Raw genomic sequence first — 17,810 nt, 5'->3', positions numbered from 1 at the left:
CTGGTATTCAATGGATGTACATGGTAACTATTAGGACTGTGTGCCTGGAAACCAGAGACATGGAACCCATTAGATGTAATGGTTGGGCTGTATAAATGGTAACCAATGGTTTAAACTGAAAATGGTTTTAAAAAATATCAAAAAATTTTAAAAATAAGACAATTTTCAATTTTTCTCTTTGACAGGTGCCAATTGTTATGTGCAACTATGTACTCCGTGGCTCTAAAGTAACAAGATAAAGTAATAATTTCTCTGCCACCGCCTACATTATTTTCTGTTGGGAGACTTCAGTCCACTTAAAGTCCGCATAAAAACAGGTATTTTGGCATGTTTTTTAAGATTGATTATGCCAAAATGTTTGCATTTTTTTTGTGCTGCTAATTTAATGACATGGATCCTGATTTACTGTTAACTTTAAATACGGTACAACTACACTGCTACTGCTGAAGGCATCATTATTATGGAAACGCATGATCAAAGCCTCTCGTGTATTCATGCGCATCCATGCCTAAATACTAGATGGCTCTTCATTAATTTTAATTTGATAATTTAAGCAGTAATTTCCCCTTAATCTTTAATCGTCGTAACAGTATTCCTCTTAAGTTCACAGCTCCACAAGCAATCTCTAATCTCTGTTGGTCAAACAAAGAGGGGAAGGTAATCTGGGTATCCATGCAGCTAAAGCATCTGGCAGAGGACACCTCTCCCTGGATATGACAGCAGTCCACGGGTCTGCCATCTTAGATCTGCCTGACAGCTGAGACTGCCGCTGACAGGCACCACCAAGGACATGTGCTGCTCTGCTAAGCACCAGGCAGCCACCTCTGCAGCAGTGAGATGTGTGCAGCTGTTTGTCTGTGGAAGATTGACATCTTTCACTGAAGCTGGAGGACGGGCAAAGACAAAAAGGTCCATCAGGTGCGGGCGAAGCTTTCAAAACAAGCTTTTTAAAATTCATCCAAACTACAAATCTGTGCTGCACACTTTAATGTCAAAACTCTTGTATTTGCTCAATCTCTGATGCAACATTTTCACCACAATCAAATCCCCATTGTCTTACTTGATCGCTAAGCAACGGCCCAGATCTTTTGAGAGGTGTGGAAGCATTTACATATAATGTGCTCATATAATAACTCCCTGATTGCCTCACAGCGAGGGTTCAGTTCACCGTCTTATGTAACAAGATGAATCAAGGGCAAGACAAAACTGGTAAATGACTGTATTAGTGTTTGTTGAACCTTTGTCAGGACTGGGCTAGAGTAACAGTTTTTGATTAGTATTTGTTCAACGTGTTATAATTTAAGCCATGTCCCTGTCGCGTCAAGTAAATAACCCTCGAAATGAAGAGATTCTCTGCCGTGTGGGCTAAAAATACCCGTTGAGTTTGAAAAATACATGATTAACGAACAGATCTCGGAACATCAAATAAGGATACTGGACTGATTCATTAAACTATTGATGCAGAAATCTGTTACCATCTTGTCAGCATCACAACTGATGCACTATTTAGAGACTGGTAGGGGACACTGCGGGTAGAGGGAACACATGGGAACATCTTGATTCTAAAAAGTGATGTTACAGCACTTGAGTCACACGCCGTCCCATCACAGGGGAATCTTTTTGATCACTTGAAATTGAACACTAGGTCTTGGAGTAAAAGCAGCCAAAGCGGCCGAGAAGAAGTGTTAATGTTGCTCTACCTCTGGCACAACTTGCCTGTGCTGCTGTGACCAATTTCTTTTCAATTTAAATCCTCTACCTACGGTGCGAGCCGCCAGAGCTGCATTTCAAATCTCTCCTGTGAAGAAAAAGGACAGATGTAGCTGTTGATCTCTGAGCGTATGAGCCAATTTAGCCTTGTAATCTATAATCGTCCACACAAACTCATCGCTGATTTGCGGGGAATGCTTTCGCTGATGAATGAAAAGTGACCCGCAATCAAACTCGATATCTTTTCAGAGCATGTAGGTGACAGAGCAAAGAAAAGAAAACCGGCGCTTTCAGTTTAACGGCAACTTTTAAAGACCGACTTCAGAGTTCTTCATCTGCGTTGATCATCTCGCTGCTTTCTCTTATTGATCCAATTCCGAGCAAGATCCAAGTTGCGATGTTAGCGGCTGAGATGTGAAACGGTGCCCCGAGCTTTCTTTGAAGTTTAGGGATTGATGTGAAAGATAAAAAGGCACATCAAGGTCAAACAAATGACTTCTAAAAGGAAGGTTATAGAGGAGATATTTGCCTAACATCCTGGCTTTTACAATATGGCAGACAAGGATATCTGCATGTGGACTGGAAGCCTGGAGGATCCCTTTACAGTCCTGCATCGCACAAAATGACAGCAAGAAAAATGCACCAATCAAATCCCCACATACACAGGGAAGGACTGTAAAGAATGCTGACAGCGGAAAGGAAAAACAAATGCAGGTGCTGGTAATCCCATTGTACTTTTACTTTACAGTTTTACTGGCATCGACAGCCACTTCACCCGAAATGGTCGACTAGGCTTAATTGGCCATTCCTCTCGAGTGAGGGATTCTCTCTCTGGTGTTGAGAGCTAAGGAAGCAAAGAGATGAAATCCACGGAGGGGACGTGCTCTGAATTCCGCAGCACCCAAACAGAAAACGGATTACGGCTCATCTTGTCCTCATGACTAATGTAAACAAACAAATCTGAGTCGGATTAACGTTGTAGGAACCACAGAGAATATATTGCAAGCCCGTGTGACGCAAGACTTGAATGCAGGGTGGTTTCGTGAGAAAGCAGTTGAGCCTGTTGGTGATGTGACTCATCGCAGACTTCCACCACCAATGTGGAGCCCACGCAGCTTTAACTCAACAACCTGCCATCCGCATTTTAGTCTTTGGGTGAAGGAGAGCCAAAATCGCGCTCCATGCCTATCGGATGACCTTGGCGAGATCTGTTCAGATCAGCAAATGCTGTGACTGATATGCGTGTAATCACCAGTGGGCTGAAAGCCAACTTTACTATCTGTTAGACCGAGTCTTTGCAGCAATGAAAAGCCAGCTCTCTGGTCTATCGTGTCCCACAGAAAGAGACACCTACTGCAGTGTGATCATGCAGAATATCAATTTCTGAGGGCTTTTCATTTTGCATGTGTTTTTATTTTTGTGAAAATGAAATAGCAAGTTCACAGCCCAACCGTATCTCATTTATTTGCCAAGTGAAAGTGAAAGGAGTAGAGTGGAGACGTGAAATATGCAAAAACAGTTGACAGAGGATTTTTTTTTTTTTTTTGCACAAAAGCTCTTTTTGAAAATGGAGTCCAACGCGGAGGCATGAAAGCGCCGCGATTTGCAACAATCTGTGAACCCCTCTCTAACACAACAGTACACAACTACTGCTTTTCTTTTTCATACACAGCGTAAAGCTGCAGCACAAGGCCTGTTGTGGCTGCACCACCCTCAGCGATGAATACCAACACCGCTCACGGACATGTGCTGTGTAACAAGTCTGCAAAATATAAGAGGGGGGGAATGGACTGAGACGGTCGTAGCCAGGATGTTTTTATGTGACGGAGCAAATGTTACTAATTGCTCACCATCAGGTTAGTGGGAGCTGTGAGGACACAGTTAGGTGTCAGATATGAAAGCTGTTATGTAGAGCCAAATGTACAACATGCTAGAGAAGATAACTGAAGAAGAAGAAGAATTTCAGTAAGTAGTTACCATGACCATTAATTAATATGTGAATCCCTTTCACACTGGGCACCCACAATAATCTGGCCTTTGTCTTCAACAGGAAAGGGTACAGTCACAAGTCAAATGACTCTGCAGCGGGAGCGAATCAGCCACAGCTCCGAGTGCAGTTATGGAAACACAGCACCCGTGTGGACACGCTCATTTTCTGTAAAAATAACAGCTTCAAAGTCATTTTGTTGGTAGTGTCTTGTAAGATGTTGAATGGTGTCTCTGTCTCAGCCACTCCAGCCCCCGATCACTTATTTCTGCCCTATGTAAGAGTGAGAGTGGAGGATCGCAGCGCTGTTACAGACCTGGGATTGGTATTTACAACAGTGGTGTTACACTAAGAAACTGTGGGGCGTGCCAAATGGCACAAAATGCCAATTTCTACATAAAGGTGCTTTAGGGACATTAGCTTGGATCCCTTACAATCGTTGCTTTCACCGTGCAAATTTTGTCTGCCATGAAATCTTCCTTGGAAAATGAAGGCTGACTGGTGCTCCAGTCAGACGGCCGGCCTGGCTTTCTATCTGCTTATCACATCTCCCCAATAGACTAAATAGATGATTTAACTCTTGTCTTGTGGAAAACACAAATGATCCAGTTGTCTTTGCGTCAGCGGCGCCAGTAATTGGGGGGGGGGGGGGGGGTTATTGGCGCAGCTTTCACAAAGACAACTGGATCGTTTGAGTCCGTTTCCATTTCAACTTAAAAACGGGAAGTCACTCGAGACTAAAGGGGAAACTTGGGAACAGGAAAGCAGTTAACCCGTACCTTTCCTGTGATGGCCGACCAGACTTTCAGCGTGTTGTCGTCAGAGCCGCTGACGATGCGGTTGCCACAGAACTGGAGGCAGGTGATCACGTGGTCGTCATGACCTTTCAGCACCTGTTAAGATAAAGAGAGATGCAGTGAGGAGAACGTGGCGGACGAGTGGGTGTGGAATGACAAAGCAACTGGCAAGAAACGAGGCGGACAATGCAAGTCTCGGGTGCTTCATACATCAAAATAAGAGAGATAAGAGATAAGAGGAAAATGTCATCAAGCGCCGCAGCTGTACACAGCTCTTTAGGCAGAGCTATGTGAGCGTGTGCGTAGTCTCTGCTGGCTTATACTGGGTCACAGGACTGCCAGCTCAGCAAACACTGTATATGCAAAGGAGTGTGAATAGCACAGTAACCAAATTTACATCAGTGGTGGCCCAAAACGACCCAAGGCCGTTTGAAAAGCATACAAGGTCCATTAAGGACCAGCTCTGGCATGCTGGTCATGCTTTATAGGAAACTTCTGACCAGGCAAAAGACAAATTGAGTCATTGAAGGGGAGTAAGATCATCCTGTCCTCCAGCTCCATTATCATTCAACACGAACATCGTGGAGCACGTACCTGACCCATCACTAACTTTCCATCAACTCCGCACCTCGCACCATTATCGAACCGTCCCTTCGTGACTCAAATCCATTTGATATCAGATCTATGAGATCAGCTGCCCTGAGGGAAATTTAGGTTTGAAGAAAAAGCTACCTTGGGTGATTTTAGGTCCCCTCTCCGCCAGTTGGTGTCTATTCTGTGCTGCCTGATGTAGGCACTCTTCCAAGGGCTGTGAGTGAACCCGGGCTTGACGATTTTCCTCTTCTTGAGGGGCAGAGGCTCATCGATGCCTGTTAGGAGAGGAGACAGAGGCAGGTTGGTCTAACAGCGTCGTGTTTTTCCTTCTTAAAGTTTGTTTTTAAAATAAGTACAACCACATTTTTAAAAACACAGCGGTAGCTTCACGCCGCTCCTGCTGGGTGACGGCATTTTGTCCGTCTGCATCTGTTGCAGAAAACACTCACCTTCTTCCCTGCATTTCTCCCTCCACAGCAGGTTGTCTTCTGCCAGGATGCGCCAGTAGCGACACGTCTGGGCCGCTTGGAGGAGGTCCTTCGGTTCCAGGAATGACAGCACATACAAAGCCAGCTGTTGAAGGACAAGGACGAGGAACGTGAGAGGTGTAAATGGAAACGGAGACACAAAAAGGAGCCTTTATTCACTGCGCCGGGTGCGAAGAGCAGCGCAAACACCTCGTGGAGGAGGACTTTAAAGTTTGAAGAGACCAAATCAAAGTAACACAAAGAACAGCTGAGAAAACTAACCAACTATGTGCACAATATTAACAGCAGGAATTTAACTGTCTTAAGGATAGATGACGGCATTACCATAGAATTAAATCAATGTCTCTATTGAAGCCTAACAAAAAAAAAAAATATACAAAAGCAGCCTCACACAGCAGGTAATAATGCCATGGCTGCTGTTCGTTAAGCCAAAGCCTGCATATACAGACAAAACCTGAATAATGAGCATAAATCTGGACCCCTGAGCAATGGGGGGAAAAAAACAAGCATATATTTGAACAAAGCTCTCAATACAACTATGAAACAATGAGGTGGATTAACCATTAGGGTCAAGCGATTGCTCTGTATCATCACAAAAAGGGGTAAGGATTATAGGTTCATTTTTGCAGGATGAGATATAACCCGTTGCGCAAATATTGTTCTTTTATTACATTACAATAATCCGAGATGATAATGACCCGCGGCGTGCTGTGTGACAAATTCAGGAGCGGAGTAATGAACATCAGGACGGGGTCGAATGACAGATGCCAGGGCCACAATAACCAGGGGTCGGGTTCACGAAGGTAATGGTCTGTAGTGTTGGGCCAGATCTGAGCATCCTTGCATATTTATGAAAAAAGTTCTCAAGCACTATTCTTGTAAGAGAAAATATTTGATTTTACAGACTTCAAAACTTCTCTGTGAACATTTTAGAAAAAGACTGAGGGGCATTTTAAAGGGCAGTCTTTATCTCGTACTCGAAATTCAGGAGGTTTTTACAGTTTTACGGGGCTCACTTGCCCCAGACAAGACCCCCAAACCTCGACATCCCTCAATCTCCCGAAAGCTCGTCTAAGCCACTAGTCATTACCGGGCTGCAGGTTATTCTAAAAGTTTTATGAATGAAACTCGTCTCAGTGATTGCTTTTTAAGCCCGACACACTGCCTTCTGCAGATTCTCTTCATAGTTTCAATTTCAACTGTGTCTACAGCGCGGCCACAGGGATTGTCCTGTAAAAATGACTTGACAGCACCACCCAATATAAAGCCAGACGCACTGGCAGAGTGGAGAGACGGGATTATCAGAAGAAGTCGGAGGGGACAGGATATGAAAAAAAAAGGAAGAAGCAGAAAACAAAATGAAAAGAGAGGGCTTGTTGTCCTGAGAACACGCATGATGTTGGTGTGTATTTGGCTTTGGAGCAAGTGACACCGACACCCTTGAAATCTTGCATCCTATTGCCTCACTCGCTTCGCAACCAGCCCTTCTCTTTCATCCTAACACCTGCCAGACAGAGACAAGGTGTTAAGTATTTGATCAGCTGTAGCAGATACGGAGGATAGAGGCTGTTTTCGAAGAATCCCTTATGTGATCTTATCATCAGTGTGGCACTTCAGATTGTTTGTATTGTCAAATATGATGCAGAGCAAAACAAGACACCCACTATGGATGCCGTTAAATGATGTGAGGGAAGACGGTGACAGGATAAGGCCTGGAGAGGAAGCCTCGTCTCTGTCGCAGACAGGGTGTCTGCCAGCAGGGACTCCCATGAGAGTTCGGGTCAGGAGGACGGGGACTAGAGATGAACTGATATCAGAACAAAAGGGGGTGGGGGGGTGGGGGATTCTGGGACTCACCTCTTTGGGCAGCAGGGAGATGAAGTCTCGCTGAAACTGCGGCTCTATCACCTGCATCATATGCTTGACTTGTGTGGGTTCACAGCTGTCAATCAACTCATCCAGCGCCAGCAGCTTCTCTGGGCCGGTCCAGCTCTGCAGAACACAGGACAGAAGAACTGGTGTTAGGACTGACAAATTCAAGTGTGTTCAAACTCGACATGACATGCAGCTTCTGTTTCTGTGCCTCAGCAGGAGTACTTTGGATCGTCTTTGTCTTTTAAATCAGACACGAGTGTGTAGTATGAGTGGGCCAAGAGTTGTTTTGTTATCAGGTAACAGCTTAATTAATTCAACCAGGAAAATCTGACATCTCTCCAGTCACGATGTCTGTTAAAAAATAATTCCCTCTTAGCGCAATCTGAAGTGATTAATTGTTGAGTCTAGTTCCCAGGTCAGTGCTTTGGATTGGTGATGCAGCAGTGGTCCTGCTAAATGTTTTTAAGCTCGGTAACAACAGATGACATTTGACTGGAGCTTCTCCAGTTTGTGTCGAACACTGAAATCTTTAAGGACACGTGGACAGAAACCCTGAGATGGCTAATACAGACCTACTGAAAAGAAAATGTGCAAGTCAACTCAAGATGAAATCTAGTAATTCTGGCCCATCAGAGATCAGAGTGTGGCCGAACCTGAAGGATTCTGAGAAAGTAGCAACCGAGCCAAAACCGAACCTAACAGGGATTCTGTTTTTCCATGTCCGAACTCAAGCCAGACAGAGTTATGTAAGATGGGGCGCTGACTTTGTTTTACCATGTCACACAGTTCTTTCCATGGTTACAGCGGCCTGTTTGCTCTGACTACTGACATTTACACATGTACACCATGTCAACTGACTGCTAACCCAAACCCAGATCTTGTATCTTCTAAAATATACTGATATCATGGGAAAATGTACTAAATAGCTTCCGGATTTGGTTTATACAATATTCTAGGGACTTCAACATGTATGGCACTGTATCTCTGTATTCTTTGTGCTCTCCAAAGGTTCTCAGAACGAAAGGGGAAATCATTGGAGATAGTTTTCACACCTCCACGTCTGGATTGCCACACCCAACTCAGCTGTAAATGTTTTCTACAGAACAACAGAGCAGCAGGGCATTGTGGGCTGATCGCGCCAATCTGTCGTCGTCAAACAAGGCGTCTTGGTGTGCCTGTGAAAACGCTTATTTGACTCTGATTGGAGCATACGGAAACATACCGCCGCCTTGTGCAGTGTGTCTAACGCGCTAATGCTCCCTACGTGACCTCCGCAGCAGCTCTGACTTGCTTGAGGCACCTGTCTATTTCTAGCAGCCAACACATTAGTGGAAAATTTGAACATCAGGAAGGAGACTCCATTAGCAACTCTGCAGGGCTGTTTTCTTCAGCTCCAACATTCAGCCGCTTAATGCAGCCGAAGAGCGACTGCACTGTACGTTGGACCCAACAGTGGCAGTTGTCTTCCTCTGCGGAGCGCTGAACTCTAACAATGATTACAAGCTACGAGGCAGGATGGAAAATCTGGCACACGCAAACCACCTGTAATTTGGCAGCTAAAAGCTTTAGCCAGAGGTGCTGGTTCTGGAGGTAATCAGGGGGTTCAGAGAGCTCCTCCCTGCCACTGGGAAGAACACACAACAGCTACTTAAGTGTTACATAATTTTAAAGCATATCAAACACAACAAATTCACTCTTTTCAAACTGGAATTTTTTTTTTTTTGCATAAACTGCTATTACACATTTCAGCCTTGAGTTGTTACACATTCATAAGCGTACTTGGCGATAATTCATGTTCAATGATAAGGGTTTCTGTTGCTTCCAACATTTTTTTCCCTCCAATTTGCTTCAAGTTTGAACGTCTCTGTTTTCCCAAAGAACTTGCAAAATGTTGAAGATGTGAAAAAAAGACTTTTCACAGTTCCCTGTTGGGCTGCAAAAATGTTGTTTCATATTTATCCCAAATCAGACTTCCAAGGAGCTCAATGTTTACAGGATAAACTACAATCAATCACCAGAGTTTATCATTTCTGGTTAAGTATTTTCCCCTCAACAACAACAACAACAACAACAACAACACCACCACCACCAATCCCCTAAGAACCAGCAGTTTACATCTGGGATTGCAGTGCTGATTCTTTATTCATTAGAATCATAATGACGTGCTGCTGATGAAATACTTCAGCTCAGACATTCAGAGAAATGTTGAAGTATCTTCTCAAAAACTCGCACTTAATTCCATTAAGACTGAATTCTTCAGCCTTCAAAAAGGCTGCGAGCAGAACAGATTATGGAGCTACAAAGACACTGAAGAGGCAATTATTTCATCTCTTATGCCAGTCATAGTAATTGCCTGTGCCTTGTTGTTTAGATAAGGTTCTGTAGGAAGTAAGCCTTATGTAAATTTGTTTTTTTTTAAATTCTAACAATGTCCAGAATCAAGCCAGATGTGCCTGAATGAAAGAAATAGTTTTGAATGTTGGGAGATGTGCGTATTTGCCCACACACAACCCTCGATTAAAATCATGAAGTGTTGCTTGTACAGTTAAGGTTTTGTCGGATTAAACAAACAAGATGTATCGCGGCAATTAGCGAGCTTTAGAGGTGGATTTTGGAGTCTTTATGCTGAGCTAGGCAGCTGCAGCTTTATATTTAATAGAGAGACGTAAGTGGCATTGATCTCGTCATCCAACTCCGTGCAAAACGGCGAATAAGCACATTTCCTAAAATCTCAAACTAATCCTTTAATGTAACGTGACTTTGTCATGACCATGTCTGTCGTCATGTTTGCCTCCTAGAAATAACATGGAAGGGTTTTGTGGGAAAATGTTCTCTCTGGCTCCAGTGCTCTGCTTTGTAGTCGCGTCCCTCTCTGATAGGTGCTACAGGCTCGGACTGGACGGGGGAATGCACAGAATGTAAGTTTGAGGTCTAGCTGCCAGATTAAAGACTGCACAGGCACGGCGACAGGTCGGGCCTGAGGACTAATACGTAAAACAAACACTGAGGTGTCACAGGTTTCGCCCGGCTATTTCAAAGATAATGAGTTTATACTCTCTTAGGTAATGAAATCCATGGCAACCCATTACACAGAAAATCTGAGAGACCCCGTCAAAGCTAATATGTTTAAATGACATCCTATTTCCTTTTTTTTTTTCCTGGAGTCATTAGGGCTGAAGTCTAAGAAATGTCTCCATTATGTTGCATCTGTTCCGACTACAGTACAGTAAAATGAATATAAAACACAGGGTGAACTATAATGTGGAGAAATGACGACAGTATTTCCTCAGGGTCTCTGCAGAAGATGACAGTAATCACTGAAGTGGCTCTTCCAAGTTTGCTCAACATGGAGACAAAGTAACCTCATAAGAGGCCCAAAGTCTGCACTACTGTCCTTGGATGATGTATTAAATATACATGACATGGTAATAATAGGCCGAGATTATACTGCAGTGTATTTATATATGCAGTGTATTTATTTCAGAGGATCATAGAAGAGCACAACTGTTCAACTTTTAACACAGCCTACACGTGATCTCACAACGCTGCTTTTTTTAGTCTGAACAGGTACGGCTAATTCCAATTCCACGCTACAGTGCTTATGGTAATGTGGTGGGCCAGAACAACAAGGCGGCAATTATCTTTGAGACTAAGTGAACATTGATTGGGCACAACATCTGCTTTTTGATGAGCTTTTGCTCGAGGGTTCAGAATCGCCCACGGGAGAAATGAAAAAAAAAAAGAGGGGGGGGGAGTGCTCACCTGAAATGTTCGGAGCCATTCTTGGAGACCCGTGGGTGGCTGGATTGAGGTGATGCGCCGTCTCTGCTGCCCCTGACCATTGGCTGTTCTGATGTGGCCAAATGTGGTGGGTGTGGCTGGACATGGGACGATTCCTGTCGGGCTGCAATTAAACAGGAAGGGAAAAAAAAGGAAATGCTTAGAAATGAAGAAATTAAATTAGATTTTCACAGGCAAACAGCCATTGCGGCGCACATCAGAGAGAGGACGTGAACTTCCAACAGAAACATTACAGGAACATATGACGGAGAACAACAATAAGCTCATTATGAGGGTGTTTGGCAGCTTCCTAGGTTAGTTTTGCTGCAGATATTTCCACCACACGGTTCTGACAACAAAGATAACACAAAATATGGAACAGTGGAGCAGCAAATAAGGCTAAATTAAATATTAAAGGCTGCACTTTAAACTGAAAGCGTTTTTGCCGATCACTGATTTGATTTAGCAATAAAAACTCTGGCTGAAAGCAAGTGCATTCTGCAAGGCAAAGTCAAATAAAAGTTGTTCTCTTTTAATGTTATGCTAATAACTGTAAGTAAGTAAACAGATTCACAGTTATAAAGACAAGGTGAAAATCTCTTTACAGGACCAAGAAGTCATTTATATACATTTTTTTTTGTTTTTAAGAGACACTGTTTTATTCTTTCAGAATTCAAAAACAGTTATGATCACACAGTTCTGGCCTAAATATTAAGAAAATATAAACTTCAGACAAACATTGTGGCTTCCGAACAATACTGATATTTTTACGTACTTCTAAAGGAGAAGCAAATTTGACATGCAGTGTGCCAAAATCACAGGAATTATTTGCCTGAAAGTAATTCCAATACATATGTTTAACTCAGTGACTTCAAAGTGTGCACAGCCCAACAGATTTCTGTTCAAGTCCAGACCCCTCTTGTAAGAACCTGGATGTAAAAAGCATCACAGCACTTCAAAGAGCTGCCCATGTCCCCCTGTAATGTTAGGGCAGCGGGAGAAACCATCCAATGAGCACCCTCAACACTCCAGACACCGCTCGCTGACGGCAAAAAACGGAGGAGCTGGGGTCCATTTCATTATTGATCCATTTTTAATGGGAGAGGAAGCCGAGAGGGAGCCGGTTACATGGCAACATTTACAGTTAAGTGGCTGCGTTCGGTCTGAATTTTAATGTGGCTACATGTGAACACGTGCATTAAATATTCAGGGTGTGAGAAACATCTGGGACCGCTGGCTGGACGCTGGAGATACGACGTGATGCGAAGCATCATTCTGTTTGAAGACACGCCGCATCCATTGTTCATACATGGTATGTTTTCATCTTTTCTTTTCATGCTCGCTGCATTCAATATGTGTTTGGCTCTAAAATAATGATGGGGCTCTTTAAAATATAATCGCCCCTGTAGAGGAAGCCATGTTTTCACCCCTTTGTTTGTTGGTCTGGTTTCTCAACAGCGTTAAACAGAAGTACTGCACTGATTTTCACGAGACTTGGATGAAGGATGGGCTTTGACTCAGAGTACACCCTAATTAACTTTTGGTGCCGATCTGTATTACAGGGACGGGCCCCGGAATTTGTTTCTGGCTTTCTTTAACATTGCGAGATAGTGTTTGTTTGGTCTCTTTTCAACATTTTTGTTAATTTCTCAGGAAACTCTGTATTGAAGAGTTGGAGTGAATTGGATTGAAAGGTGTATTTAGGTGGCTGGTATCTGGGACTGGGTATAATTTGATGTGGTGAGCTTTAATTGTGGTGGAGCACTTTATATTTTTAGCAACAAATGCAGAAGAGAGGGATTTCTTTGTTGAGAATCTGGGAGGCTTTTCTTGGGTGAAATCTGGGTTTGCCTCACCTTGGATATTCTGGGCCTTTGCAGGGCTTTTTGCCTGAAGGGAAAGATCGGACCTCGGGGCCATGGTCCAACTTCCTCTTCATCTGAGAGGAAACAAAAACAAGAGAAAAGGCAAGCATTAGAAACCATCACAGCGTAATAATGAAGGAGATTTTCATCAAAAAACACAAAACAGAAAGCTAATTAAAATCTTTGCGTGTGCCATGTAGAATATTCTGTATAATCCATTATTTCCCCCCCCCGCCTGCCCTTCTTATGACTAAGTCTAAAGCACTTTACTTTTAAAAAGGGAGCCAGCTTCTGAAAAGCGAATTTAAGGAAGGACACGGTTCAAGGAAGTTTTTAAAAACAGGGATGGGAAGCAGAAAATTGCTTTAGCAAGTTACAGACTTTGTTAACATTGTGTCTGAAATCCAGCATATAAAACACAGACGGCACAGTCTTGCAACAGCTTTATGCAAATAGGAAATTAAACTTTAATGCATAGGCAGGGGATTCAAATTTTTTTTAACATGCTCATTACAAAGCAGAGACCTATCTGTAGATGAGGCTGCTCAACATTACGAGATCGAAGGATACAAAGCAGGTGCTTGTTTGGAACAATGCTGAGCTTTATTTTGATTATTTTCCCCCCGCTGGAGACAAGTGACAACACTGATCCCCGGGCAACCAGACGTGCCATAATATCCGGAGGCATTCACGCCCAGAACTGTGAGCACAGGCCGTTCATGCACACAATATAACCGCAAAGTGCACAAACGTGTTCAGGGAAACAGGGAACACCGCGCATTTTTTGGCAATCACGTTTGATTCACACCGATACTTGAGAAAGAAAAAAAACAAGAGAGAGTCAGTCCTTTATCAGCGTCTATCACCTGCATGTGCACACACACCACCCGATCGCTGTTACCACCTACCCTCCTGCACAAACAAAAAGGAGTCTGTGTAAAAGGGCCTGGGCAAGCCAATTTTTCTTCCTCCCATGCCTGCCACTCTCTACGCCGAGGCCTCTCACCACACATGCAAGTGATCACCATCTCGTCGCCGGGCCCTCATGATAAACAAACTCGCCACTGATTGTTGTGCCAAAATAAGATATACAATGTGACAGTCTGGGCTTGTTTCTAAACTCTCTGTCTGGGGCTTCATTTAAAAAAAACTGCTATTGTAGGAGCCACCAGCAGACCAACAAGAGCATATTTTGACTAAAAATGAAACATCATGGCGCTGCTGAATGATTTATTCCTGCGCCGTTGCACATGTTTACCCTCTTGTTGCGTAACCATTCATCTTTTACACTTTCATTTAGGAGGCATCATTCAACAGTTTGGCTACAGTTGCAGTCTAGCCTGTTGTGCTGCGAGACACAACCTCGACCGAACTTCAAGATTCAAAATGACTCGATGGTAACAAAAACTATTTGTGACTGCTGCGACATGGACAACAAATAATAACAGATAGTTTCCTGGGAGCACTGTGCTTGTTTGTATGTTTTGATTATTCTTACCATTAAGGATTCAGTGCTTTACCTTTTTTTCAAACTTTTCACAACAACCATCATTGATAAAAAGCCAGTTTTGGTTGATAGATATTTTCATGTCACCAATTAGGTGCTTTAAGAACCATCTATTAACCAGTAAATGAAGCCTTCACATTGCTTAATAAATGGTTTGTAAAGCGTTTCTCTGTTTGTTCAAGGGGCACTGTGTAGTTTTAGAGAAGAAATTCAAACTCAGAATTGTAATATTTACAACATGAATGAAAACACAAAGAACAAACTTATTTTAAATGAATTAACAAAGTGTTGTCAGAGGAAAACAGCATGAAATTGTGTTCGGGGTCAGTTTGTTTGTTCATTGTTCAGTCGTGAAAACAAAGAGACTTTGTTTGCTTAGTTTAAGCATAAAATCCAATCAATTAAGATTTTTCACTCAAAAATGTCTTCCCCAAAACTTCATAGTGCACCTTTAACTTTAACACAACTTCTATTAACTTTAAATGTACAGTTTATTCGTGACGGTTATCACAAAGTGTTACCAACTTCATTGTCCATCACATAATGAATGAACATTGTCTGGTAAGGGGCTCGAACACACAACCATGAAAGACTTCCATCACTCTTCCTGCTATTGTAGGAGCTGATAATAGCTTGTAGAAAACAGAAACCACATTCAAAATTAACTTTTCCCCCCTTTTTGAGTCACACAATGGTGTTTTGATACACTCTGGGTATGTTATTGAAGAGAGTGCTTCACAAGAAAACAGCTCTGGACTCTTGACTCCATACTGTCTGGCTTTACAGTGGCATGATTACACGTCTCTGCCTCAAGATGTGTTTTTTTTTTTTTTTTGTTTTTTTTCATCACTATAATTTGTCCTCCCTGAGGCGCACATTTGAGTGTTGCAATATATCAAAACAATGACGAACCAAGAATAAACTACTCAGGAGTGTGAGATGATGAGGACGGGACATCAGCACAGGATCCCTGCCTCGGCATTTAGACTACAGACTCGTGAATCAATGCACCAAAACAACCGACACTCAGCCTGAGTTTCTGTAGCCATGTGGACATGACTAGCACACCAACGTGTGCTGCAGGTTAGAGGCCCCCCTGGACATTAGACTGTGATCTGACCAATGATTTATGAGCTTTTCCACACAAGTCAGCTCCTGTGTGAAGCTGACGGAGAGGATCATGGGAAGAGCCATAGAAATCTGGAGTGCTTCATCGCGGAGATGTATAGAAAAAGCCCTGGGAAAAAACAGGCTGGCGTGTAACTCACGCTCCACTTGTCTACAATTTGAAATATCTGGCCGATGGAGTGCTCGATTGCTGAGGAAAATAAAGGAGGGTTTATAAGATATTCCAGCTCTTAAACCCGACCGCCTTGTTCTTTAAGCAGTGATCTCACTGCAATGGCAGTTCAGTAGCCAAGGAGAGCCTGGGTGTGTGTATGCATGCACTGGGTGTGTGTGCGTATGTTTTGTGTGTGCCTCAGAGAGTGAGAGAGAAAAGGGGGGGTGCGCTGGCCGGCTTTGACTGTGTGCACATGTAAGAAAAAAAAAAACCTCAAACTAAATGAAGGCGTGAAATAAAGACAAAAAAAAAAACAGAACACAGCGTGGAACCAGCCTCGTCTTGTGTTTCAGCCTGGGAAAAGGTAACCAGAGAGCGCAGTGTTTGTAAATCACTTCTAATCAGTCCTTCCCCTCCTTCCTCTTGGCTTCCCCCCCATCCCTATCTGTCCAAAAGCACGGCAGATGGATAACACGGAGAGTTAATGATATTTTAAAGACGGCAATCGCTCTTACATAATGTGTTGATTCATTTCAACACAGGCTACATCCTGCAGCATCAGTCACTCGGAAAAAAAAAAAAATCTTTTTCCCGTTCATCAAACGCCGTTTCGAGCGGCCACGAAACAGTTTCATCATGTCAATCAGCTTTGCTGGAGACGCAGAAAAAAAAACACTTGCAAAATGACTGCTGGCCATTTTGGAAAAAGAATTGGCAAGTTGAAGAGAAGGAAGAGAATTGAAAGCCGGCCAGAAAATGGGGGTTTGTATTTCAAATAAATCAGCCTTGGTGTTTCAGTTTCTGTCAGTGCCATCAAAGAGCGGCATTAAATTCCAGCTCTAGGGGCTGACTTCAAAATCCTGATATCTTACAATGAGCACATCCACAAAATGGATGGAGAATACAAATGAGCCTCTGTTCAATTCAATAAACTGTTACCCATTGATTAAGGATGACATTTTCCCTCAGTCATGAGGATTAATTGAGTAAAAGCTTTAACGCCTCACGCGCGAAGTGCGCGCAAACACACGAGAAAAAAAAAAAAAATACTCCACCGCCAGGGGATTATTTAAATCAGATTGTGAATGATTTGTTTACATCGCACACTCCGCATAACGGAACCCCTTTTCATATTTTCTGTTTGTGCTGTGCATTTCCCCCAACTAAGGGAGCATCGTTTTATGGCTGCCATCCAGCATAATACACCCAACATCCTTGAGGATATTCTACCTCTCGCGCAAGTCTGACACAGTGACCCATTATCTGTGGTTGGGAGCCTGAGGCGAGTGCACAATGTCAGAGGAATAGGCTACTCCAACAGGCGACAGCAGACTGATCACATGCAGTCACTTCGGTCAGTGCAAGATAACCACTGCTGCATAATGTAGAATCATAATAACCCTGCAAACTGGGGAGGATCGGAGAGGAGGGGGGAACTGGACGTTTCTGCTCGCAAAACGAACCGTTGTTAAGAAAAGTGTGTTTAAACATACAAGGAGCTGATGCCGGCGATCCATGTGTGGTGCATCCGATCTAAACTGAAAGCATTTAATGGGTAATAATGAGGGAAGGGAGTTGATGTACAGGTGCAGAGAGCATCGAGCCAACGCAGAGGCAAAATGGGATCCTGTGCCATCCGGCACCGGGAGGACTCAGTAGTGAATGGGATGGAAATATGCACATATTTTCACCCAGGCTTGCAGAATAAAGTGAGCCAATGTGCCGGAAGCAGAAGCCCCATTTATAAATACAACAAACAGCCCTGGATCTGCTCGGTGGAAGTTACCACGGAGGAATAAGACCCAGAACATCCCAATATTCCAACATTAACACATCGCATAACATAACACAACACAACATATAGGGCCCGGGCAATTAAAGCGACGTCTCTGGGGGTCTGCTTCACTGCTGTTCATCCTCCGCAG

The 17,810-nt window shown here is 43.3% G+C and overlaps 1 protein-coding gene across 3 annotated transcripts in view; it reads right to left on the bottom strand.

The window, feature by feature from the left end:
- fbxw7 (F-box and WD repeat domain containing 7) overlaps positions 1-17,810 on the bottom strand; it is a 124,997-nt gene that overhangs the window by 11,426 nt on the left and 95,761 nt on the right. For all 3 annotated transcript variants that reach the window (XM_037099933.1, XM_037099942.1, XM_037099950.1), the window contains 6 exons: positions 13,088-13,170; positions 11,214-11,355; positions 7,434-7,568; positions 5,538-5,661; positions 5,227-5,363; positions 4,477-4,590 (listed from right to left, as the gene is read on the bottom strand). In XM_037099933.1, the coding sequence (XP_036955828.1) occupies positions 4,477-4,590; positions 5,227-5,363; positions 5,538-5,661; positions 7,434-7,568; positions 11,214-11,355; positions 13,088-13,170 (735 nt within the window). The remainder of the gene's footprint in view (positions 1-4,476; positions 4,591-5,226; positions 5,364-5,537; positions 5,662-7,433; positions 7,569-11,213; positions 11,356-13,087; positions 13,171-17,810) is intronic.

Source organism: Acanthopagrus latus, chromosome 1, assembly GCF_904848185.1.
Source record: "Acanthopagrus latus isolate v.2019 chromosome 1, fAcaLat1.1, whole genome shotgun sequence".
In the NCBI taxonomy this organism is placed as follows: domain Eukaryota; kingdom Metazoa; phylum Chordata; class Actinopteri; order Spariformes; family Sparidae; genus Acanthopagrus; species Acanthopagrus latus.
Note: the sequence above shows the minus strand (reverse complement) of the source record. Positions and strands in the feature narration are given on the sequence as shown.